At 44.2% G+C, this 26,105-nt stretch overlaps 2 protein-coding genes and 1 long non-coding RNA gene across 8 annotated transcripts in view; 1 reads left to right on the plus strand and 2 right to left on the minus strand.

The window, feature by feature from the left end:
* Positions 1-23,621, minus strand: part of PPP1R36 (protein phosphatase 1 regulatory subunit 36) — a 78,174-nt gene extending 54,553 nt beyond the window's left edge. The window contains exon 1 of one of the 3 annotated variants that reach the window (XM_061612359.1): positions 23,478-23,621. In XM_061612359.1, coding sequence (XP_061468343.1) covers positions 23,478-23,498 — 21 coding nt within the window. In that variant the 5' untranslated portion in view covers positions 23,499-23,621. Of the gene's footprint in view, positions 1-2,220; positions 2,407-4,154; positions 4,879-23,477 lie in introns of those variants that run through there. The other 2 variants (XM_061612360.1, XM_061612358.1) reach the window with 2 other exon arrangements.
* Positions 5,026-7,535, minus strand: HSPA2 (heat shock protein family A (Hsp70) member 2). The gene has a single exon (XM_061612354.1). It carries the CDS (start codon positions 7,419-7,421, stop codon positions 5,511-5,513), a length of 1,911 nt encoding a protein of 636 aa, XP_061468338.1. The 5' UTR covers positions 7,422-7,535; the 3' UTR covers positions 5,026-5,510.
* LOC133377746 (uncharacterized) overlaps positions 7,617-26,105 on the plus strand; it is a 35,725-nt gene continuing 17,236 nt past the window's right edge. The window contains exons 1-3 of one of the 4 annotated variants that reach the window (XR_009760788.1): positions 7,617-7,963; positions 8,358-8,469; positions 18,598-18,720. This is a non-coding gene — a long non-coding RNA (uncharacterized LOC133377746). Of the gene's footprint in view, positions 8,470-12,742; positions 13,002-18,597; positions 18,721-26,105 lie in introns of those variants that run through there. The other 3 variants (XR_009760787.1, XR_009760786.1, XR_009760785.1) reach the window with 3 other exon arrangements.

The following is a 26,105-nucleotide window of genomic DNA, read 5'->3' on the forward strand; positions in this document are numbered from 1 at the left end:
GTGAACATGTATAGGGAGATAACTCCATAATTCCGGTGCTACCACAGAAAAGACTCTGGCCACATCTGCACCATACATTTAAAGCAGTATCAGGTTACATAACAGAGAGCTGCCTTCTACAGTCAGACCATTGCTCCATATAGCTCAGTATTGTCAACACTGACTGGCAGCGGCTCTCCAGGATTTCAGACAGGAGACATTTCCAGCCCTATCTGAAGACCAAACCCGAGACCGACTGAAGTATGGGCTCTAGGACTGAGTTACACAGCCCCCATCCCCAAGCTGTTACCGAATTACAACTGCCATCAGCCCTGAACACCAGCCATCCTGGAGTTGTAGTTGAACATCTGTGATAGGGGCCACAGGTTAGCCACTAACAACACTTTGAACTGAGTCCAGAAAAAAAAGCCACAAAGGTAGTGAGGATCTTTTAGCAGTGCTGTAATACATTCCTCGCTCTTCTAAAAGGGCTCTACTATCCTCAACTCCAAATATGAAAGATTTCTGGCAACTGAAATTGAATCCCTTCTCTTTTTTCTCTCCCCGCTTTCATAGGTGTTTCTTAATGCCTTTGTTCCATCTTGCAAGCAAACAAAAACTCCTTTCACAACAGCAGTTGCCACCTTGGACTCCTACTGGAAGGGTGGGATAGAAATAAATAAATAACGAACAAACACTTGAAAAGGGCAGGCACCATCAGCTCATTTGTTCTCATACCGTTGGGTGTGTCAGCTTGGTGTCAAGCATTTCTGTTCTAGTAGCTGCACTAAATCTTTTACCACCATAACAGGCTGGACAGCTAAACATACTTATTATTATTATTATTATTATTAACAATAACAATAATTAATTAATTAATTAAATTTATGTCCCGCCCTTCCCCCCAGTAGAAGCCCAGGGCGGCAAATAAAAACACTATAAAACATCATAAAAACATATATTAACATATATTAAAACATATTTAAAAACACTTAAGTGGAATAAACCCCACTGCAATCAGTAAGACCTCCATGCAAAACATGGTTAGATTTGGGCTAGCAGTAATACTTACCTCAGCCCACCCTCATCATCTGTAATATGGAGTAGTAACGACCTATCTTACAGGGTTCTTGTAAGACACGCTGAGATAATACACATGAGCAGCTTCTTCTTCTTCTCCTGCTCTCTGGAGAGAAAAGTCTAGAATCTGGACTGCTTCACTAAATGCCCGTCTCTTTTCCTCCCCATATCAACATAGCCCCAATTACATTGTTGTTTTCTAAAGATTTTAAATTGTAAGCTGCTTTGGGAGCCACTCCTGGTTGAAAAATGGGGTATAATTATGAACAGGCATAGAAGACTTCTGATATATGTACAAGACTCTGCAGTCTCATACTCATTTGGAGAGCGTCAGATTCTTCTGATAAAGCAGCCATTTTGCTAATCCGATCTAGCATTAGTCAGGCTCAGAGGTGGGATGGGACTGGACAGCCTTTCCCAACCTGGTGACCTCTGAATGCCTTGACCTACAGTACCCATCAAGCCAGCTGGGGGCTGCTGGGAGTTGTAGTCCAACAAAACCACAGGGCCCTAGGTTGGGAAAGTTGGACAGGAGACTGCCTCTCTGCTTCATGTAGGCTGCCAGGAGATATAAGCATACTAATCAATAAAACAAAGTTGTACTTCTGCATGCAAATATACACGCTTTCAGTCTTTCACACTGCAGCAGCCATTTTGGTACAACTGTTTTTGGCAAGGCAATAAGGTAATCAACACCATATATTTAAAGCTTATGGCTTCCCCCCAAAGAATCCTGGAAAATGTACTTTACCCCTCACAGTGCTGCAATTCCCATCACCCTTAACAAACTACAGTTCCAAGCATTCTTTGGGAGAAATCGTGTGGTTTAAATGTATGGTATGTGTATATGCAGCGTCAGTGCTGCAAAAGCAGAAACAAAAGTCATGAAAATCTGCTGAAGAGGCGGCAGGTTTTTTCTTCTCTAGTAAAGTTGTTGCCCCACACAGTTGTTGGGTGTTTTTTTTGGGGGGGGGAGGAGTTGCTCTGTATTTTCCTACAGCAAGGATGTGGAAATTGTTGCAGCCCAAGGGCCATATTCCTTTCAGGGCAACCTTCCAGGGCGCCACATGCCAGTGGTGGGCGAGACTAGATGCAAAAGTGAGCAGACCAACAGAGCTACTTTTACCTTTAGACAATAGGCCAGTTTCTACACACACTCACCTCTCTCTCTCTCTCCTTCATCCAGGTAATCAAAAGCCTTTATCTGCCTTCAATATTCTAGCCAGGCAAACCCAGTCATGAAGATTGCAAAGGAGGGCCGGTGAGGGTCATGGCCTGGTCAGAGACACCTGAGGGCCAGACTGAGAGGTTTGGAGGGCCACACTTGGCTCCTGAGCCATCTCTGGCCTACAGCAACAGAAAATGGAGGAGAGGGGAGAGTTTGTGAGCCACTTCTTGCAGTGCTGTGGAGGAAAAGGACTGGAAAAAGGCTTTGGGGAGAAGCAAAGGTGGGGGACCCTCTTCTAATTAGGTTAGGAACAGTGGTGTAGTGGCAAATTCAGAAGTGCAGGGTCCCTTCATGTTGATCACAGCCATGCCCCCTCCCTGCTTTTTTGTTGTTGTGGGTTTGAGAATGAGATCCTTGTTAGAGGAGAGTGTTAGCACTAAGAAGACCTCTCAGTGGCTGACTAGCCACCTTTTATCTCAGATTGGCTGCAATCAGGAAAGGACAAGGAAGCATGTTAGAAGACTCTTCTCAATGGCTAACACACTCCCTTTCATGCTGATTGGCTTGTAGGATGCTGGGGACATAGGAATCCTGCTCCCAAAAGAGTCAAAGACCCTCTGAGACCCTGCAGGACTACACACCTGGTTAGGAAGGAAGTAAAAGGGTAATTTTCTATCTGGTAATAAAAAGGAAAGTTTCTTACATTTCGGTTTGACCTTCACACATAGACACACAAATGAAAGAGTGCCAGAAGGGAATGCAACAACCTTCCATTGAACTTCATTGGTTATTTCATAGGGACATGTGATGATCTGTTTAAGGTTCCAAAATCTCTCAGTAGGGGAGTGCCTAGATTTATCTGCAACATCCTCAAAACATATCTGCACAGTTTTACGACTGAACTATCTGGACCCCTTTGGATTTCTGAGGGCCACAAAGGATCATGGATGGCCATCTGAATTCTCCTGCCTGAAATCCTGGAAAGCTGCTCCCAGTCAGTGTAGACAATACTGAGCTCAATGGACCAATGGTTTGGTGCAGTATAAGGCAGTTTCCTATGTTCCTATGCCTAGAAAAAACCAACATTGGTATGTGTGCCACTTGCAATGCAAAGCACAGAAAAGCTGCTCCTGCCAAAATTCTCTCAACAGTCATATTAAAAATGTAGAGGAATCCCATCCATTATTTTGTTTCTGGTAACTCTATAAGGATAAAAGACAGTGAAAACAAGGTCTTTGCATACACTACAAAAATGTTCTCTTTAGCTCAGACTTCATTATTAAACATTAACTAGGCTGTAGATATACCTCTGATAGGGGAACTAGGAAAAATAGTTGTGTACTAATCTGCATTTAAGTTTTAGCTGTGCTGTAATTAGAAGCTGCTAGATTTGAGATCTGAAGTTATACCTTCCTACCCACCTACACTGCACTGGTTCAAATGCCAGGTCACTCACACCAAGGCTGGGACTGACAATATCCATAATCATGATTCTTGAGAAATGGCTAGTTCTTCCACTCAGTTATACAAACTAGGCTCACCCACATAGACTTTCATTAAATAATTGTCTAGTTAAACCATCCCAGCAGGACCTCGTCAATTTTACTCTAATACCTGAGAATTTGTTAGATATAGAGCAGCACAAGTGAACAGCACTTGATTTCACCGCATGCTGACAAACAAGACCAGCTCAAATCAATGCATCAGTTCTTATAAACGCTTCCTTGGGAGAAATTCCTGTGAAACTCGGGACTCGGGATGGTGTTGGAAATACACACAAAAGCTACAGTAAAGCAGGTTTAGAAGCTATTGACATTAGGTATTTTACAAGGGTTACCACAACCTTGAATTTATTAATTCATGATCTCCCCAAATTAATTCTCAACATTAATATTACCCAGCTTGGTTTTCTTCTTGCTGCTCTTACCCCATTTGTTCCATCAGATAAGATACCAAAACCAGTTTACTCAAACACCTGCATCAATCCACTCCACCCTGTTAGCAAAGTGCTTTTATGCTGTTGTCAGCTGTTGAGCTGGTTTTGATTACACAGCAAAGCTAATTAGAAAGGAAAGCTCTCCCATTAAGTATTATTTGTAATTGGGCTGTTCAGTTTCCCTGATGTTTGAAACCAATACATTTGGACTAAAGCAAGTAAAATTTAGGCCTTTAATGGGATCTTGTGTTTTATGACACTAGTTCAGATGGCAAATTTGTGAAATCTTTAACCCAGTAGAGTGCTTAGTTTCAAAGATAAACCTACTAAAGCAAGACTTAATTCCAGTTAACTGGACTGCCACTTTTTCTGACAGAGCTCCTATACATTTAACAATGGCATAACTGATAGCAGACTTGCAAATTCTCCCACAATATACAAATACAGTGACTAAAAGCTTTGCCTGTTGAATTATGCCTGGTAGCAATCTAGATTAAAAGTTGAATACAATTCCAGTCACCCCTTTTCCCACCCACCCATTTTTTTAAAGATGGGGCCGATGTCAATAGGTAACAGCCTAAGGCTGCAATCTAATACATGTCTACTCAGAAGTAAGTACCATTGGGTTCAATGGGAGTTATGCCCAGGGAAGTGTGTACTGGATTGCTGCCTAACCCAGACCAAGATACTCTTGCTGTAGTCCAACAATAATTGCAGAAGTGCAAGTGCTTGACCCCATTTTCCCACTTGAGCTCTTAAGAGTCAAGTTAAACCCTCATGTACCATCTTCCATCCCATGAACAGTACATGTTTAAAGGAGAGCAAAAAAGAGAGGGCATTGTTATGCTTCAAATAACTTTTATTACCAAAATTTCAAAATAACCAGACCAAAAAGTAACAAGAAAGCTTTTTTGTGTGTGTGTTTTAATGTTTTCCATGCCCTCTTGAAATGTTTCTCTCTCGATTGTAACGCTCAAGTAGGTACTTCAAGAACAGTGAACATAAACAGAAATCCACCAACTAGCATGGGTATCTGAACACAAAGACAAACATTATATGCAACAAACTTTTAAGCTGACTTTTCTTTCCCTGGTAAAAGTAGAGAACAAGTTAATACCTCCTGCCAGACCACAGCTTGGAAAAGTTACTTTTTTGGACTACAACTCCCATCAGCCCACTTCAGTGGCCATGCTGGCTGGGGCTGATGGGAATTGTAGTTTTTAAAAAAGTAACTTTTCCAAGCTCTGTGCCAGACACACCCACAGGGGAAAAAAAACCAGCAATGGCAGGGACTGAATGAAGAAAAACAAAGAGCAGATGGCAATTGCTCTTACAGTCCAGTCCAGTCTAGTCTACTTCTTCAATGGTGGGTCCACCACCTGGAGTGCCCCCAGCACCTGCAGCTCCAGCGCCCTGGTACAGTTTAGCAATGATGGGGTTGCAAAGCTTCTCCAGCTCCTTCTGCTTGTGCTCAAACTCCTCCTTCTCAGCCATCTGGTTGCGATCGAGCCAGCCGATCACCTCTTGGCACTTCTCAAGCACCCTCTGCTTGTCCTGCTCACTAATCTTGCCTTTCAGCTTGTCATCATCCACAGTCTGCTTGATGTTGTATGCATAAGACTCCAGGGCGTTCTTGGAAACCACACGTTCCCGGTTGGTCTCATCCTCTGCCTTGTAATGCTCTGCTTCCTGGACCATGCGGTCAATGTCATCCTTGCTGAGGCGGCCCTTGTCATTGGTAATTGTGATCTTGTTCTCTTTGCCTGTGCTCTTGTCCACGGCTGTGACATTGAGGATGCCGTTTGCATCAATGTCAAAAGTGACTTCGATTTGAGGCACACCACGGGGGGCTGGTGGGATACCTGTCAGGTCAAACTTGCCCAACAGATTATTGTCCTTAGTCATGGCTCGCTCGCCCTCATACACCTGCACCAGGACGCTGCTCTGGTTGTCTGAATAAGTGGTGAAGGTCTGTGTCTGCTTGGTGGGAATAGTTGTGTTGCGTTTGATCAAGGCAGTCATCACACCACCAGCTGTCTCGATACCCAGTGACAGTGGTGCTACATCAAGGAGCAGCAGGTCCTGCACATTCTCCGACTTGTCACCCATCAGGATAGCAGCCTGCACTGCAGCACCATAGGCCACAGCTTCATCAGGATTGATGCTTTTGTTGAGCTCTTTGCCATTAAAGAAGTCCTGTAACAGCTTCTGGATCTTGGGGATACGAGTGGAACCACCAACTAGCACAATCTCATTGATTTGCCCTTTGTCCAGCTTCGCATCACGCAGGGCCTTCTCCACTGGCTCAAGAGTGCCACGGAAGAGATCAGCATTGAGTTCCTCAAAGCGGGCACGGGTGATGGATGTGTAAAAGTCAATCCCATCAAACAATGAGTCGATCTCAATAGAGGCCTGGGTGGAGGAGCTCAGGGTGCGTTTTGCCCTCTCACAGGCTGTGCGGAGCCGCCGGACGGCTCGCTTGTTGCCAGCGATGTCCCGCTTGTGTTTGCGCTTAAATTCTTCCACAAAGTGGCTCACCATGCGGCTATCAAAGTCTTCACCACCCAGGTGAGTGTCACCTGCAGTAGATTTTACCTCAAAGATGCCATCTTCAATGGTCAAGATGGATACATCAAAGGTGCCACCGCCAAGGTCAAAGATCAGCACATTCTTCTCCCCGCCCCCACTGCCTTTTTTATCCAAGCCGTAGGCAATAGCAGCCGCTGTGGGCTCATTAATGATCCGCAGAACGTTGAGGCCTGTGATGGTGCCAGCATCCTTGGTGGCTTGGCGCTGGGAGTCATTGAAGTACGCAGGCACGGTGATAACAGCGCTCTGGACTTTGCGGCCCAAGTAAGCCTCGGCTATTTCCTTCATCTTGGTCAGCACCATGGAGGAGATCTCCTCAGGGAAGAAGGTCTTGACCTCCGCCTTGTACTCCACCTGCACCTTTGGCTTCCCAGCTTCGCTCACCACACAGAAAGGCCAGTGCTTCATATCGGACTGCACAGTGTGGTCCTCAAATTTGCGGCCAATGAGGCGCTTGGCGTCAAAGATGGTGTTGTTGGGATTCATGGCCACCTGGTTCTTGGCAGCATCCCCGATGAGGCGCTCGGTGTCGGTGAAGGCCACGTAGCTGGGCGTCGTGCGGTTGCCTTGATCGTTCGCAATGATCTCCACCTTCCCATGCTGAAACACCCCCACGCAGGAGTACGTGGTGCCCAAGTCAATGCCTATGGCAGGCGCTTTGCCGGACATGATGACAGCCACGCGATCCGGATACCTCTCAGAAGCTCCGCTAGTACAAGAGTCGCTCACTAGGCCGCGCGTCTGTCGCTCAGCTTCAGAAACAGCCACTCCCAACTGAAAACCGAGTCGCGATCTACCGTTGCCGCAGCCTTCAGCCAGCTTTTATACTCTCTCCGCGCCCGCTTCTGGAACCTGCCAGAACGCGGCAGACCAATCCTGACGCTCTTTGCTGGCCTCTGGCCAATCGCTTCGCTTTGTCTCCGCCCCGTCTCTCCGTCCCAGCCAGCAACTTCCAAAAGAGGCGTGCTCCGTCTAGAAGGATTGATGTCGCCAACAGCCAGTTGAGACTCGGAGAGCTGAAGAGATTGAGGTCTCAAGGCGCCCGTTATGCAAAATCGCTCCTTCTCCTTTGGTCACGCGGCCTTTGGCAGTTTCTCGACTGACTTGCGAGCTCGAGCGCCTTCTGCTTGCCTCCAACAGCGCCCGCAAGATTCGAAGAGCGACTCGTAACTTTCGTCTTTCTCAAAAGTGGTTGGGTGGTGAAAGGAAGGGTGAGGGAAGAGAGATGGATCATAGGTCTAGGAGAGGAGAAAGGGGCAGATGACTGAGGGAGAACTAATATTTGAAAGAAAAGCACTATTTGGGGAGGAGATAGTGTAAGCAGAGCTGCAACACTGTATGTCAGGGTCACATATCAGGCCTGGCGGCTACGTGAACTAGTTATGAAAGACTACCTTTGGGCATGGCCAGAGTGCCTTTATCCTTCTTCCCCAGCCGCTAAACGTTATCGTTATCTGTCACTTGAAAAAAGACCCTCTTTTCATGTGCTGGTTGAGGCTGGTGGGAGTAGTAGTCCAAAACATCGGGAGGGCACCAGGTTGGCAAAGACTGTAATATACCGTGACTTAATAAAGGTTTTTCCTTATTATTATTTCCAAAATACAGAAACTATGCAAAGTGTGGAGAAAATGGATAGAGACTTTTTTTTCTTCTGCCCCTCAGATTATTAGATAACTCAAGGCCATCCAGTGACATGTGATGGATAGACAAAAATAAGGTACTTCTTTACATAATGTATAATGAAATGTTTGAATTTTGCTGCCACAAGATGTAATGGCCAAGTTGGCTTTAAAAGGTAAAATAGTGGTGACATGAAACTTCCATGTTCAGAGGCAGTATATCTGTGAATGATACAATGCAGGATATGTAAGAGGGCTACTTCATTCAAGTCAGAGGCAGTATGCTTTTGAATGCCAGTTTCTGGAAACTACAGGAGGAGAGAGTGCTCTTGTGCATGTGGGCTTCCCATGGGCATCAGGTTGGCCACTCCAAAAATGGGTGCTGGATCTAGTGGCCCATGGGTCTGATCCAGTAGGGCTCTTCTTATGTTCTTGAGTCATGTAGAGGTCTTCCTGATCACTGATAGAGAAAGGATTTTGGACCCTGCCTTTTATTCCAAGAGTTAATTTATGTAATTGAAAATTAATGAATTTTTAAACATTCAGTCATTATTTAATGATTTGTAAAACCTAAAGGTTGGTGTGTGTATGTGTGTTAAAATGGCTCTTACTCATTAAAACGCACCGTTCTTTAAACACAACTATCCTACTTGCACTGAGAAATAGGGTGCCTCAACACTCATTGTTTTGCAGAAGGGATTCAAGCACATGACAAGAACTTTAATCCACTTTAATTGTGCAAACCTAAAGTGCTCTGTTGTCACCCTGTTGCAACAAATGCACTTTAAAAAACCCACTTTTTTAAAGCAGACTTTTTGCAGTTAGGAAAGTGATGGGGAAACATAAAAGTGAGGGATGAACAAATGATTTATGGGAAGATGCATAAACACCATACAAGCTCATTGTCAGATAACCACTCCCCCCCCCCTTTAACAAATTGGAATGAATGCTAGGTAGACTGGATATAGTCTAACCACAGCATCAAGCAAATCAGGATGAATGCTGAACAAAAAGGCAATCTAGAAGAGCCTTACAAACTGGTTTCCCAGACCATATACTGTTGCTTCAAGGCAGGCAAGACCCCACTTTAGCACTGACATCTGTTAACCCCTGTTACTGCTGCCATTGTTCAGTCATGGGATGTGTGACAAGCTCAGGGATACCCCAAGTTTTGCAGAAAGGAAAAAAGTCTTTAGGGGGGGAAATCTGAAAGGGAGAGGGATCCCAAAAAACCAGCAATAAGGACTAAGCATATTCAGGGGCCAAGAAATGCTGCCTGTTATTTGGAGGCGGAGGGTTGGAATATTCTGGAAAAGAGTAGGGCTGGCTGGCCACATCCTGAACAGCAGTTCTCTACACTGCAACACTGCTGCAAGTCCTACCTTGTGTAAATTAATATGTAAAAGTTGCCTTCCCTCGCATGATTACCTCCCTGGCATCCTTCCTGCCCTACCATCCATAAGAGTGCTTCTTGGCAAATATGTTTGGTGGCACACGGCAATCTGGGGCAATGAGTGGTATTCAATGCTAGTCTTACTCTTACTTTAGAGCCACTAAAGTTAATAGGCATGACTAACTTAGGTTCATTAAATTCCATGGCTCTTCTCTGAGTAGGACTTAGTTCAATACAATCTAATGAATTTGGAGAGCTTGATGTAGGAATAAAGAAGCTGAATCTGCTGCAATGAGCGAAAGTTAAAATGGACATCAGGAAAATATCAGGCAGCAACCACAAATGAAGACAAAGCTGAAGAGGAAAAGGAGACATGCAGTAGCTTTGAAATACTGATTTTATAGTGTGGGGCTCATATTTCTAGCCTGGATGTCATTGTTTTTAATTCATATAAATTCAGCTAAATGTCAAATACCATATTTGAGCAAACAAAGAGCTTGAGAGGAATTTAACCTTTTTTGGTTGCGGTGCAAGAATTCCACCACACCTCTTAGTTAGAAACCAGAAAATAAATTTAGTCAGCTGCGTGTGTGTGCGCGCCTCCAGCTTGTTGGGACTGGATGCATAAGAAAGAAACTGCACATGTCTCCCTGAAAAGGCATTCAGACAGTATATCTTGCAGACTCTTTAAAATCTTTCCTCTTTCAACAGCAGACTCCTTTCTACTTGACACTTACAATGGTAGGTTGAACTGCGTTCATTTACACATTTTATACCCACAAGTTCTCCATATAGTTATTTCACAGGAAACTGCCACAATTTCATTATTAGTATGACCTTTCTGTTTGTACACACACACACCCTTGAGATTATGGAGCATAAGGGGAGCAGATCTGGAGACAGAGAATGAACTGGGTTTTAGAGATTTGGAATAAGGGCTACAGAAAGTGGGAAATTACGTGGGACTGGGGGATTGTCATAATCTTGAGCCACTGATAGGAAGAAAATAACCATGGGGACAGTGGGGGAGTGAAAACAAAGGTAGGTGGATTTTTGATGCCAGGTCTCATCAAATTTAGAAGCCAGGGAAGAGTATATTTTAACATGTTTTATTGGTGGCAAAGTGATCTAGCTGATATGCTTTGTAGCAGGCCATTTTTAAGTCAGCATTGCATATGGAAATAAATGGCTTGGATCTGAGTGTGTATTTTTACACACTGACTGTGCTTGAAACTGCTCCAAATTTTTGCCCGTTGTGCTAATATTAAAATTCAACACTGTCATGTTTAGTTAGAGCAGATACCACGAAATGTCTAACCCAGAGCTTAAAAAAAAAAAGCTTCAACAGAAAAATCAGTATCAGCTTGCGAAAACTAGGTGTTAATTCACGTATTTACCATGATCAAAATATTCAGTCTCTTCAAAGCAGGAAATCAGTCTCAGTCTTCAGAGTACAATCTTTCACTGATACTTCTTAATGGCTGCTAAAGCTTTTCATTAGGGTTTATAAGTCTGCACTTATTTTCACAATTCTATATTGTTGTTTTCCTCAGATTATCCTTAGTGTCAAGTGAAAGCAATTCCAAATATGTCTAGCAGCCATATATTTTTGATTAATTTAGATCAGGGTTTTTTCCCTAACAGCACAATCCTAGCCATGTCTACTCAGAAGTAAACCCCACTGAATGTGCATAGGATTGTATCCTAGATACACCTACATAGTTCATCTATGGAAAAATTACACTCACTGAAATCACTTTACAAAACCTATCTTTTGAAAGTTGTTTGTTTGCTATGCATTTGGACACCTCTTAAGATATTGTAGCCAAATATTTGCATGTTGGTTCCCTATGAAAGAGCAGAGTTTTTTGTCTGTGTTTAGTTACAATTGGATGTCGTTTGAATCAAGAGATAAATACAAACTCATACCAGTTAGAAGAGAAAAATACAGATTTGTGGAAAATTCCATATCCACAATCTCCTGTTCATCTACACATTAAAAAATGGAAAATGGACTGCCTTCAAGTCAATCCCGACTTATGGTGGCCCTATGAATAGGGTTTTCATGGTAAGCGGTATTCGGACGGGGTTTACCATTGCCTCCGTCTGAGGCTGAGAGACAGTGACTGGCCCGAAGTCGCCCAGTAAACTTCATAGCTGTGTGGGGATTCGAACCCTGGTCTCCCAGGTCGTAGTCCAGCAGCTTAACCACTACACCACACTGGCTGTCTCTACACATAAAAGTGAATGCTAAAATAATTGGTTTAAGAGTTCACTGGTCTGCTGTGCTTACAGAGACATCTGTTGTTACCATAGGGTTATTTGGAAGTGGGAGATGAGGAAAGTGGACATAATCCCTAACCCCACTGTGGCTTCCAGTATCATTTTAATGAAATGCCAGTGGATCCAATACTACTGATTGTCTATATGTACATTCAGTAGCACCACTGGGCCCATGTAAAAGAAAGCACCTGCTACCATAGTGTTTCCTAAAATTTTGGTAGCCGAGGTACACTTAGGTTGGAATCCTATAACACTTACCTGAGAGTAAGCCCCACTGAACTCAATGGGTCTACTTCACTGAGCAGACATGTATAGGATTGCACTCTTTTCTGATTTCAAATTGGGAGGCACACACTAGCATCTCAAAAGGGTTGTTTTGCTCTCGGCTTCCTTCGCTTGGATTGCCTGCTGCTCAACTTTCCTGCTGTTGCTGCTGGGGGGTGTTACATTTTCACATCTCTACGCCGCAACCTCTCTCCTCCCCCAATCCCGCATGCTTTTGTTTTCTGTGGCTGAAGAGAGAGAAAGCGAGAGACTGCGTGGCGCTTCCAAGAGGGAGCCCCAGCTGACGAAGCGTCAAGGCCCCAGCTGACAAAGCGTCAAGGCCCCAGCTGACAAAGCGTCAAGGCCCCAGCTGACAAAGCGTCAAGGCCCCAGCTGACAAAGCGTCAAGGCCCCAGCTGACAAAGCGTCAAGGCCCCAGCTGACAAAGCGTCAAGGCCCCAGCTGACAAAGCGTCAAGGCCCCAGCTGACAAAGCGTCAAGGCCCCAGCTGACAAAGCGTCAAGGCCCCAGCTGACAAAGCGTCAAGGCCCCAGCTGACAAAGCGTCAAGGCCCCAGCTGACAAAGCGTCAAGGCCCCAGCTGACAAAGCGTCAAGGCCCCAGCTGACAAAGCGTCAAGGCCCCAGCTGACAAAGCGTCAAGGCGAGTTAAGCAGCAGAGCGAAAAGAGGGTAAGTAGCTCCCATTTATTCCATTATTTAATTGAAGTAAAACAGCTCAGAGCAATAAGTAATAAGGGCAGCCCAAGGTCACCCTGAGCTAGGAGCCAAATCCTGAAAGAACCTATATCTTAGGAGACAGATCCTAGGAGAAGGAAGCCTATAGAAAGCTAGTTTTCAACACCACCCTAGCAGGAAAGCTTCAGGAGACACTGTAAACAAGGCTAAATTCCAGTCGGAGAGAAGGGGAAAAAGGAAACTCCACCAATACATACAGGGAGAGAGTCAGCTCAGTCCTTGCTAAAAAGGGCAGCTTCAGCCTTCCTGAAACACAACCACAAGCTCTGTTTCCCTAGGTTAAAGAAAGGTCAGGCTATTCTAGGTGGGAAAAAAACAAACAAAAAACACTTGCCTGGAAGGCACAGCCCCTTGCTTAGATTAAAAGCAGCCAAAAGCTTAAACAGCCCCGCCCCTCGCTCAGGAAGGAAGGAAGCCTGCCTTCCTGCCTTCAAAGGAAGGAAGCCTGAGAGAATACTAAAGAGTTAAGCCCCAGCTGATAGCCATCAGCCTCAAGTAACACATCATTGGCTGGCAGCAATAGCTGGGAGGAACCAGCCACACATACAAAGTCAGAGCACCCTAGCGAGGGAGCCTGCTCCACGAGCTAGAGAGAGCCCCAGCTGACGAAGCGTCAAGGCGAGTTAAGCAGCAGAGCGAGTTCGGCAGCAGGGCGAGGAGGCCAGGGCCCCCCACTCTGCCCGTCTGTTCCCTGACCTCAACTAAACCGCAGTCTCCAACCCATTGACGTAATAAACCTTAAACAAAACTATGCAGGTAAGAAGCCAGCAGGGGTGTGGGGGTTTTCCAGTGTTTTGCACCGCCTGCAGCATGTACGACTATCTGCCTGTTGGACAGAAGTCGTGGGTGTGCTCTCGGTGCAATGAGCTCCTGGCTCTCCGGGAACAACTTCATTTCCTTGAGGCCAAGGTGGCGGACCTGGAAAAGCTGAGAGAGGCAGAGAGGTGTGTGGAGGAGGCCTTCAGGGACGTTATAGCTGTGTCCCACTCCAACGATGATAGCTCTCCTGCTATCATGGAGAACGATGGTCTCGGCGAAGGAGAGCATCCAGCTGAGGAAGAGGGAAACGATCCCTTAGAAGGGACCCATTCCTTGGGGGATGAGCAGCTATCCTCTCGTGCCGAGGATATATCTCCAGGGGGTGGAGGGATCCTTGTAGTGGGTGATTTGATCATTAGGAACATAGACAGTGGGGTGTGTGATGGGCGTGTAGACCGCAAGGTGTTTTGCCTGCCTGGTGCGAAGGTTGTGGATATCGCCCGTCGTTTAGATAGTTTGGTAGACAGTGCTGGGAAGGAGTCAGTGGTCGTGGTGCACATTGGCACCAATGACATGGGGAAATGCAGCCGTGAGGTCCTGGAAGCAAAATTTAGGTTGCTAGGTAGGATGCTGAAAGCCAGGACCTCCAAGGTGCCTTTCTCTGAAATGCTACCGGTTCCACGCGCAGGACCAGCCAGACAGGCCCAGCTTCGCAGTCTCAATGCGTGGATGAGACGATGGTGTCGGGTGGAAGGGTTTGGATTTGTTAGGCACTGGGGAACATTTTGGGACAAGCCGGGCCTGTACAAAAGGGACGGGCTCCACTTGAACCAGAATGGAACCAGACTGCTGGCACTTAAAATTAAAAAGGTAGCAGAGCAGCTTTTAAACTGACTGAGGGGGGAAACCCGACAGGAGCTGAGAAAGGTCCGGTTCGGAATAAACCTCCCCCCTGGGATAAAAACCAAAGAAATGATGAAATTTTAAAAGGGGTAGGCCTAGAAGTAGGCATTGTGAGAGCAGGGGCACAGGATATAAATTCAGAAGAGCAAAATTACCACAGGCCTAACCACAAGTGCCAAAGACACTTGAAGAGAGACACTGCTTACAAGTGCCTGTACGCTAATGCTAGGAGCCTGCGAACCAAGATGGGAGAACTGGAGTGCTTGGTCTTGGAGGAGAGCATTGATATAGTGAGCATAACGGAGACCTGGTGGAATGGAGAAAACCAGTGGGATACGGTTATCCCTGGATATAAACTATATCGGAAGGACAGGGCAGGACGTATTGGTGGCGGAGTCGCTCTATACGTGAAAGAAGGCATTGAATCCAGCAAGCTCGAAACCCCAGAAGAGGCAGACTCCTCCACAGAATCGTTGTGGGTGGTGATACCGTGCCCCAGGAGGGACTTAATACTGGGAACGATCTATCGTCCCCCTGATCAAAATGCTCAGGGAGACCTTGAGATGAGATATGAAATTGAGGAAGCATCCAAACTAGGAAATGTGGTAGTAATGGGTGACTTCAACTACCCGGACATAGACTGGCTGCATATGTGTTCCAGTCATGACAAAGAAGCAAAGTTTCTAGATATTCTAAATGACTATTCCCTAGACCAGTTGGTCATGGAACCGACCAGAGGGACGGCAACCCTGGACTTAATCCTCAGTGGGGACCGGGTCCTGGTGCGAGATGTAAGTGTTGTTGAACCAATTGGCAGCAGTGACCACAGTGCTATTAAATTAAACATACATGTAAATGGCCAATTGCCAAGAAAATCCAACACGGTCACATTTGACTTCAAAAGAGGAAACTTCACAAAAATGAGGGGATTGGTAAAAAGAAAGCTGAAAAACAAAGTCCAGAGGGTCACATCACTCGAAAATGCTTGGAAGTTGTTTAAAAACACTATATTAGAAGCTCAACTGGAGTGCATACCGCAGATCAGAAAAGGTACCGCCAGGGCCAAGAAGATGCCAGCATGGTTAACGAGCAAAGTCAAGGAAGCTCTTAGAGGCAAAAAGTCTTCCTTCAGAAAATGGAAGTCTTGTCCGAATGAAGAAAATAAAAAAGAACACAAACTCTGGCAAAAGAAATGCAAGAAGACAATAAGGGATGCTAAAAAAGAATTTGAGGAGCACATTGCTAAGAACATAAAAACCAACAACAAAAAATTCTATAAATACATTCAAAGCAGGAGACCATCTAGGGAGACAATTGGACCCTTGGATGATAAGGGAGTCAAAGGTGTACTAAAGAACGATAAGGAGATTGCAGAGAAGCTAAATGAATTCTTTGCATCTGTCTTCACAGTGGAAGATATAGGGCAGATCCCTGAACCTGAACTAACATTTGCAGGAAGGGATTCTGAGGAACTGAGACAAATAGTGGTAACGAGAGAGGAAGTTCTAAGCTTAATGGACAATATAAAAACTGACAAATCACCAGGCCCGGATGGCATCCACCCGAGAGTTCTCAAAGAACTCAAAGGTGAAATTGCTGATCTGCTAACTAAAATATGTAACTTGTCCCTTGGGTCCTCCTCCGTGCCTGAGGACTGGAAAGTGGCAAATGTAACGCCAATCTTCAAAAAGGGATCCAGAGGGGATCCCGGAAATTACAGGCCAGTTAGCTTAACTTCTGTCCCTGGAAAACTGGTAGAAAGTATTATTAAAGCTAGATTAACTAAGCACATAGAAGAACAAGCCTTGCTGAAGCAGAGCCAGCATGGCTTCTGCAAGGGAAAGTCCTGTCTCAGTAACCTATTAGAATTCTTTGAGAGTGTCAACAAGCATATAGATAGAGGTGATCCAGTGGACATAGTGTACTTAGACTTTCAAAAAGCGTTTGACAAGGTACCTCACCAAAGGCTTCTGAGGAAGCTTAGCAGTCATGGAATAAGAGGAGAGGTCCTCTTGTGGATAAGGAATTGGTTAAGAAGCAGAAAGCAGAGAGTAGGAATCAACGGACAGTTCTCCCAATGGAGGGCTGTAGAAAGTGGAGTCCCTCAAGGATCGGTATTGGGACCTGTACTTTTCAACTTGTTCATTAATGGCCTAGAATTAGGAGTGAGCAGTGAAGTGGCCAAGTTTGCTGATGACACTAAATTGTTCAGGGTTGTTAAAACAAAAAGGGATTGCGAAGAGCTCCAAAAAGACCTTTCCAAACTGAGTGAATGGGCAGAAAAATGGCAAATGCAATTCAATATAAACAAGTGTAAAATTATGCATATTGGAGCAAAAAATCTGAATTTCACATATACGCTCATGGGGTCTGAACTGGTGGTGACCGACCAGGAGAGAGACCTCGGGGTTGTAGTGGACAGCACGATGAAAATGTCGACCCAGTGTGCGGCAGCTGTGAAAAAGGCAAATTCCATGCTAGCAATAATTAGGAAAGGTATTGAAAATAAAACAGCCGATATCATAATGCCGTTGTATAAATCTATGGTGCGGCCGCATTTGGAATACTGTGTACAGTTCTGGTCGCCTCATCTCAAAAAGGATATTATAGAGTTGGAAAAGGTTCAGAAGAGGGCAACCAGAATGATCAAGGGGATGGAGCGACTCCCTTACGAGGAAAGGTTGCAGCATTTGGGGCTTTTTAGTTTAGAGAAAAGGCGGGGCAGAGGAGACATGATAGAAGTGTATAAAATTATGCATGGCACTGAGAAAGTGGATAGAGAAAAGTTCTTCTCCCTCTCTCATAATACTAGAACTCGTGGACATTCAAAGAAGCTGAATGTTGGAAGATTCAGGATAGACAAAAGGAAGTACTTCTTTACTCAGCGCATAGTTAAACTATGGAATTTGCTCCCACAAGATGCAGTAACGGGCACCAGCTTGGATGGCTTTAGAAGAAGATTAGACAAATTCATGGAGGACAGGGCTATCAATGGCTACTAGCCATGATGGCTGTGCTCTGCCACCCTAGTCAGAGGCAGCATGCTTCTGAAAACCAGTTGCCGGAAGCCTCAGGAGGGGAGAGTGTTCTTGCACTCGGGTCCTGCTTGCGGGCTTCCCCCAGGCACCTGGTTGGCCACTGTGAGAACAGGATGCTGGACTAGATGGGCCACTGGCCTGATCCAGCAGGCTCTTCTTATGTTCTTATGTTCTTAAGTATGTAAAACTAAAGACATCCCAGCCTTAGAGGAACCCACTGCTTATGTTCTGGTGTGCTTCTGACTCTATGTTAAGTAATTGCTATTTGCTATGATAACTAAGCAGAACCTCCACGTACAGCAATAGTATATATCTGAATAGCAAATGCTGGAGAGAGACATGGGAAGGCCAAGCTTACAAGTGCCCACACGTCTCTGACTAGCCCCTTTGGGAACAGAATGCTGAACTAGATGGACCTTGGTCTGCTTCAGCAAGGCAGTTATCACGCTTGTAAATGTTTTTCAAAGTTCTCACTGGACTTTTTAACACTTGTCATTGCTGAACAGTCTTAATATTCAGCTTGTTTCTAAAAGCCTGCTAGGCTTTTCATTTCAAATAATGTACTATGGATTTCCCCCTTTAATAGGCTCATTGTGAATTGTCTGAAGAAGAAAATAAATCCCTCCTACACAATTTCCTTTGTATGTCATCATAATATGCAACTGAATTGAAAATATGATAAATCAGAGATGCATTTTTGTAATTTTACGTCCACTTCCCCTTATATATTTTCATTGTTACCATGCTATTGATGGAATCACAAGGCAAATGCTGGCTTAATGAATGCCAAGGTTCCTTAAAAACTGTTGAATTTTTTATCTTATTGACAGGAGACCAACCAAGCTTCAGTGCAGAAGTCAATGCAGGAACTCATAGCTTATAGCAAGACTACCAACAGCTGTTCTAGTAGAATGCAATGCAGGAAGCTAATGGGCTCTCTCAACAACAAATGGGTAGGTTGTAATCAGAGGCATCATTACATTCATGTATTTGAAAACCAGCGTGTTTCCATGTCAGCATCTTGTAAGCATTAATGCAGTGGGCACATGCAACTATTATGCATACAAATCCTTCTCACATACAGAAAAAGATGGCCTTGATTCTGCTGTCTTTGGGTAGAGGCTTGAAAGTAGAGGAGAGCAGCTGTGCCTGGGCAACACACCATAGAATACTAGAGGTGGAAGGGCCTATAAAGCCATTGAGACCAACCGCCTGCTCAGTGCAGGAATCCAAGTTAAAGCATACCCAAGAGATGGCTGTCCTCTTGAATGGCTCCAGTGTTGGAGAGCCCCCCACCTCCCTAGGTAGTCACTTTCATGTGTTGTGTAATTGAAATAAAATTAAAAATAAAGGCAACAACACACACACCAGGCCCGCTAAAGGTATAAGGAAGCTCATCAATTGCAGTCTTTATGTATATAATGCTTATGGAATAACTAGAATAAGGCAGCGTAAGGGGAAGCTAGCCATACCATATACAACATATACATCATAATCAGGAAAAATATAAGTCCCTGTACCTGGTTAGAATTTGATCAAAACTTGAAGGGCTTCCACATAGTTACGCGAAAGGGTTCATTACAGTCCCAGGGTACTGTCACTTAAGCAAATAATAAGAATAGAGAAGATGGAACAGCAAGGCTATATATAGTATGCAGCTGCTACATCTTCACATTGACGAACATTAACAATGTCTACTCCAGTGGTCTTCAGTTTCCCCTCCTGGAACAGCCCCATCTTCTCTTTGTTGCCATTGCTTCTACCCATTCACTTGCCCTGTTTCTTTGGATCCAATCTACCTACTGCATAGACAGAAAGGTCAAGGCAGGCAGAAGCTGCTGTTCCTTCCCTCTGCTACTGTCCCTGCTAACTCACTTGGAGAGGGGAGGTGAACAGGCAGCAAAAGCAAGGAGGATGGCTAGTAGGGTCAGATCTGGGAGTTGGCATTGGCCCCTTGCTGCCGCTTGGGCCTTGGTAGGTTCCCAACCATGCCGACCCCTGAGCTTGAACAAAAACTTCAGTGGCATCAGGACATGCTGGTTGCTACAGCCCTCTGTGCGTGCACACCCTCACTCTCTCATTCTCTTGCATTATCCACACTAGGTGACCTGTACTTGTCAAGTGGCATCCAGCAATTTAAGCTATACTCATAAGGGTCTGCCTCCACATAAGTAGTTTCCTCTAGAGTAGGAAGAGAGAACAGTTGTCATTGGAAGAGTCTTGGACTGCCACTATGCACTGATGGAAAGATCTGTTAATTTCAGTTCTCTCAGTTACTCATTCTTCCAATCTTGAATTCAGTTCTTCACATTTCTACAGCATTTTTTTAAGTAAAGTCCTTATGAAAATTCTTCAGCATTTTAGTGCAAATTTCTCCTAATAAAGACATTTTGTTTGCAGTTTTGACAAATCTTTGCAGGCAATTTCTGCTAATTTAATGCGTATTTGTATGTTATTTTCACCAATATATTCATTTTTATGCACATTTCCCCCTAATACATGCTTATTTGTAAACATGTTTTGGTTGAGAACTCCATCGTAAAATTTTAATAAGTGCGAATTTTGAAGGATAGCTGCGAATTTTATAGATTCGTCTTTAAATGCGAATTGAATGTAATTTCTCTCCCATCCCCAGTCCTGGTGCACTGTGATGTGAAACTCTTTGTGTGACTGTGGCAGAGGGAGGCTTCAAATGTGTGCACCTTTTCAAGGCTGGATAGTTACGGGAGCAGGGGATGGCAACTGTGTATATCCAGTCCCTGACATGCTTGTGTGCACTTGGAGCCTTTGTGTCACACTGATGTGGGTTATGATTATGGCATTTGTTAAGCATTACTCTTTTTGTATACGTTGAACAAACACGATGGGCTGAAAATTGCCAACTTAGTGAGTTTTTTCCCCGTTTATATGAGCAGGGATGACACCATGTGGTAGTAATGAGTAAATGACAGGCACTTCTTGTTCCTTTAAAGATTAAATTGATGTTGCTTCCCGATGACTTTACAGAGCACTCAGACTGATTTTTTTGTGGGAGAGGTTAGATGATGCATCAAAGCAAGCTTTTTCTCACACTTTCCAATGCATTTTCCCATCACTTTCCTTACAGCAAAAAGTCCAATCTTTTGGGGAAGCGGGTGTGTTGCACAATACCTCCCAATCAATATTTGTTGTTAGGAGACCCCTATTCCCTTCACAGAGCTACAGTTCCCAGACTGGTTTAACAATCAATCCCTCCTCCTAGGGGGTTTCTAACGCCATCCTTAACAAACTACAGTTCGCAGGATTCTTTAGAGGAAGCCATGAGTGTTTAAAGTGGTATAATGCTGCTTTAAATGAATAGTGGAGATGGGGCTGTAGTTGATAGCTGTTAAATGTACAGAACCATTTTCTGTAAATAAATTGCCAACCATATCTCTGGCCCATAGACTACCATCCATGAGCAAAAGCGCCATCTGTTAGGTCTGCACACCTAGTTCTCAGAAATTACCAGAAGCACAGATGTTATCTGAATAATACACCATATAAACTGTTGTTTTCAAATTACTTTCCTTGGGGTTTTTACAAGTTTATCAGCAATTCCAACACTACAGTACTTGGCATGAGTGAATTAAAATGGACGGGAATGGGACATTTTCAATCAGGCAACTACAAAATATTTTATGCAGGAAATGAGAAATTAAGAAAAAGCAGGGTTGCTTTAATAGCGAGAAGTGATGTAGGAAAAGCAATTAGGAGCTATAACCCACGGTCTAAGTGAGTTATATCAATGAGATTTAACGGGAAACCTATTAACATAACCATCATCTAAGTCTATGCTTCAACGGCAAATGCAGAGGAAAAGGAATTGGAAAGATTTTACACAGAAGTACAGGAAGAAATTGATCACACACCAAAATAAGATGTGCTGATAATCATGGGGGATTGGAATGCAAAAGTAGGGAAGAGAGAAGAACTAGAAGTTGTGGGAAAATGGGGTTTAGGAATAGAAATGAAGCAGGAGAAACTTATTGACTTCTATGAAGCCAATAATTTGTTTCTTGCAAACGCATTTTTTGAGCAACCAAAAAGACAACTGTACACGTGGACATCAAATAGTCAATATAGGGATCAAATTGATTATATAATTGGTAGCAGAAGATGGAGAAGTTCCATACTTTCTGCGAAAACGACCAGGAGCAGATTGCTGTACAGATTATGAACTGGTAATATAAAAAATCAGAGTAAAGCTAAAGAAGAACAGCAAAGTAATCATAATGCCACAGTACAATTTAAATAACATCCCAGAAGAATATAAAGATCAAATAAGGAACAGGTTTGAGGCTTTAAACTTAGTTGACAGAGAACCAGAAGAACTATGGATTGAAGTCAGAGACATTATCAGGGAAGAATGCAAAAAGACAATATCTCTAGTTAAAAAGAGAGAAAGACCCCAATGGATGACTGAAGAAACTCTTAAAATGGTTAAAGAGAGAATGGAAGCAAGAGCAAACAATACAGTGACTAGTACATAGGGACAAAGAGAACTATTACAATAGTTATTGTATAGAAATAGGACAACAAAAAACAAGAGCCCTATTCCAAAAGATTAGAGAAATGAAAGGGAAATTTAAACCAAGAGTAGAGATGTTGAATAACCAACGGGGGAACACACTGACTGACCTCAATAAAATAAAATAAAATATGAAAGTAATACACTGAAGAACTTTATAGAAGAGATGCAAGGATGACAGATTCACTCATGGAGGAACTGTGTGATGAACCAGAAATTTTAGAATGTGAGGTGAAAGCCGCTCTTAAAATACTTGGAAGAAACAACAACAAGCTTCCCAGAAAGTTGTCCACCACGACTGATTTTATCTGTAGTACGTCATTGCAAGGGAATGATGTAGGGTGCACACTCCATTCATATTGAATGACTGTGGGGCCCAAAAACTTAGGCCAGCTCCTGCTGTGAACTTGTATTTGCTCTGAAAATGCTCACAAAGAATCCCCTGCAATGTGCAGGGCTTCTGTGGCAGGACCCCAACAGCAGCCAAGCCAATTTGGAAAGTGTTCACTATAGTGGCCCAGCCATACCCTGAATGGATCACCTCAAGGAACAAAGAGATATGTGTCCAGTGAAGCTCTTGCTGTTTGTAATGGCATAGTCCCCTGATGAAAGCAGTATGAATTAGCAAATCAGTGTGGTTGCCCATTCCATGAGGGGAGAAGAGCCAGCCAGGCTGCTCCTGCACCTTTAACAACAACCAGATCTGATAAAAACATTCATATCACAGGAATAGACATGATCTCGTTCTAATATCTGCAGTCAAGTTGCTGTTAAAGGCACAGCTACAAATATCTACAACCCCCACAGGTTTACCTATGGCTTGCTACCAAGTCTCTTTACAAGAACACCCTCCTACACCTCCTGGGTTAGCAACTGGAGCAGAGGGGGATTTGGCCCAGGTTCTCTAATTGCTGATCCCTACTAGATAGCAGAACAGCACAACTTGCAACATACCAAGTAAAATGCAGCCTACAAGCCACATACTCTGGCCTACCACATGCTGAAGAGCCCCCACTTTTTGCAGCAGCAAACATGAGATCTTTGAAATCCCTGATGGGCCCAGTTTGGCTTGATGCATCACACAGTCTGCAGATATGACCCATGAGCATCAATAAATACTGTTGGACCTTGCAGAATGAGTCACAGGCCCTATTCACTCACATACTTGGCTGGCCAATTCATACGGCAGAAGAGCAGTTACATCCCCTCTCTCCTGCACCACTTAGATAACATCATGTACAGTGCAGGCACAGCATGTTGTGTTGTCTGTTGCAGACATTTGGCTCCACACAGGTGTTGGCAGCTAAACAAGCTTATTAACATGGGTTCAATACAGCTCCCTGCAGCAGGCTTCCTCCTAATCCAATGCAAGCAAGGGAGGGGGTGATCTGGAGACTGGATTGTGTTTAAGGGGACAGTGCACCATTCATTAATTTTATCTCCATCCAGGCTGTACCTGATTTTGAACTGGGGTCAGGAAGGTTTAGAATCACAAAAAAAAACCCTAAAAATAAAAATATTTGTTTAAAAAAGAATCTGGAACAACCAGGATATTGCAGCCTGCAAACATTGGATTTTACATGAAGGTCCTCAGCAAATCCAGTGTATAGTTTTCTGCTGGGACAGGCTTTTCTGGGTGGGGTATGCAGGCAGGATGTAATCTATACTCTGGTACTACACATAGCATCTGAACCCTCCCCTGCAGCATCCTACTTTTTGTAAAAGCATTTTAAATTTGCCCAAGTGTTTTATGACCTCACAACCATGAGTGTGGGTCTGCGTCAATCACCTATAAAGTGGGTCAGACTGGAATAACAAAAAAGGCATGAGATAAATGAGAGTGCTGGAGGAGAGCTTTGTGCATACCATGGACTGCGAAAAAGACAAATAATTGGGTGTTAGAACAAATCAAACTAGAACTGTCCCTAGAAGCTAAAATGATGAAACTGAGGTTATCATACTTTGGACACATCATGAGAAGACATGATTCACTAGAAAAGACAACAGTGCTGGGAAAAACAGCAGGGAGTAGAAAAAGAGGAAGGCCAAACAAGAGATGGATTGATTCCGTAAAGGAAGCCACAGACCTGAACTTACAAGATCTGAACAGGGTGGCTCATGACAGATGCTTTTGGAGGTCACTGATTCATAGGGTCGCCATAAGTCATAATTGACTTGAAGGCACGTAACAACAAGGTCTGTCCATTGATGGCGGAAAGGCCTAGCTTTCCATTCAGAGCCCTTGGGCAGTTATATGGCATAGTCCTTTGGTAAGGACTTTTCCCGCCTTTTTATGGTACCTCAGTTGTCACTTGATCCTAGTGTGTCTTGTGACTGTGGAAAGGGCCTAGCTTTACGTTCAGAACTGTTGGGCAGAGATATGTCATAGTTGTCGGCTGGAAAGCTTTTCTGCCTTTCTTTATGAGAGGCACTGGAACAGCAGGTTCAATATTTCTAAGACCTGATTCCCTTTTTCCCTAGGCCTGAACACCAGCAGGCCATTTCCAGGGCAACAGTAGAACAATGTGACTCCTCTAGGGGGCCTCAGTGTAGTGAAGGCATTTGGGTTGCCTCATGAGCCTCAGTGCAAAGCTCCAGTTCTCCCAAGGCCTCAATGTAGCAGGCCATCTTCAGAGGCAATAGTAGAATAATCTGGTGCCTCAGTATAGTGAAGGTATATGAATTGCCTCATGGGCTGCAGATGGAAGCCCCAGTCTGTTCCTGTGGATAGTGGTAGCCCTTCAAAACTGTAATTTTTGCAACCCTTCATAGCTATCTGTGAACTTTTTGAATTTATCCAGTTACTTCATTATGGAGGAGGTTCTTACTGTCATTCCTGTGGACAAACATAAATAAGCAAGATAAATAAAATGTGTACTGCCTTCAAGTCGATTCTGACTTATGGCAACCCTATGAATAGGGTTTTCATGAGGCTGAGAGGCACTGACTGGCCCAAGGTCACCCAGTGCGCTTCATGGCTGTGTGGGGATTAAAACCCTGGTCTCCCAGGTCGTAGTCCAACACCTTAACCCAGCCTTTCCCAAACGGTGTGCCTCCAGATGTTGTTGGACCACAACTCCCATCAGCCTCAGCCAGCATTGCCAATGGCTGAGGCTGATGGGAGTTGTGGTCCAGTATCTGGAGGCACACCGAAGGCTGCCTTAACCACTACACCACACTGGCTCTCGTAAGTAAATTAAGGTGGATATAGCTTGTCAATTACTTGAGGTTTTCTACCCCATCTATTTCTAGGGCATCAATACAAGGCTCCAGTTTGTTTCTTTGAATAGTTGCAGCCCTTTGTAACTGTCTGAGTAAATATTTGGATTTATCCAGTGACTTCCTTGGAAGCGCTAAGGGTTCCCTTGTTACCATCCTAGGTAAATGTAAATTAAGCTGACTGCTTGGTTAAGTCTTCCCTTCACTACCAGGTGCCTGGATGACTTAAGACAGTTTAAATTCCATTTAACATTTGCTAAGGCTTACTTCACAGTTGCACTTTGTATAACTAGTCTCAAAGTTACACACATTGGCATATTTGTATGGATATTCGGCTTCACTAATGATGTCTGGTGACCACTGCTGGCCTTATCTTCCATGTATTTGCCTATTGAACCCAGACAAGCTGCTGGCTTTCTCCCTGCATAACTACAGTGTAGCTGTAAGACATAGTAAGGCTATCCAAGCTGTTGGCTATCTCTCTGTGTAACCACAGGGTGGCCTTAAGACAATGGTAAGGTTATGCCACCCTGGGCTCCTGCTGGGAGGAAGGCCGGGATACGAATTAAA

The sequence above is a fragment of the Rhineura floridana genome, chromosome 2, assembly GCF_030035675.1.
Source record: "Rhineura floridana isolate rRhiFlo1 chromosome 2, rRhiFlo1.hap2, whole genome shotgun sequence".
NCBI classification, from domain to species: Eukaryota; Metazoa; Chordata; class Lepidosauria; order Squamata; family Rhineuridae; genus Rhineura; species Rhineura floridana.

Bases quoted from the DNA above. Each gene is read 5' to 3' on its own strand.
- HSPA2 (XM_061612354.1), bottom strand. From the start codon at position 7,421: ATGTCCGGCAAAGCGCCTGCCATAGGCATTGACTTGGGCACCACGTAC.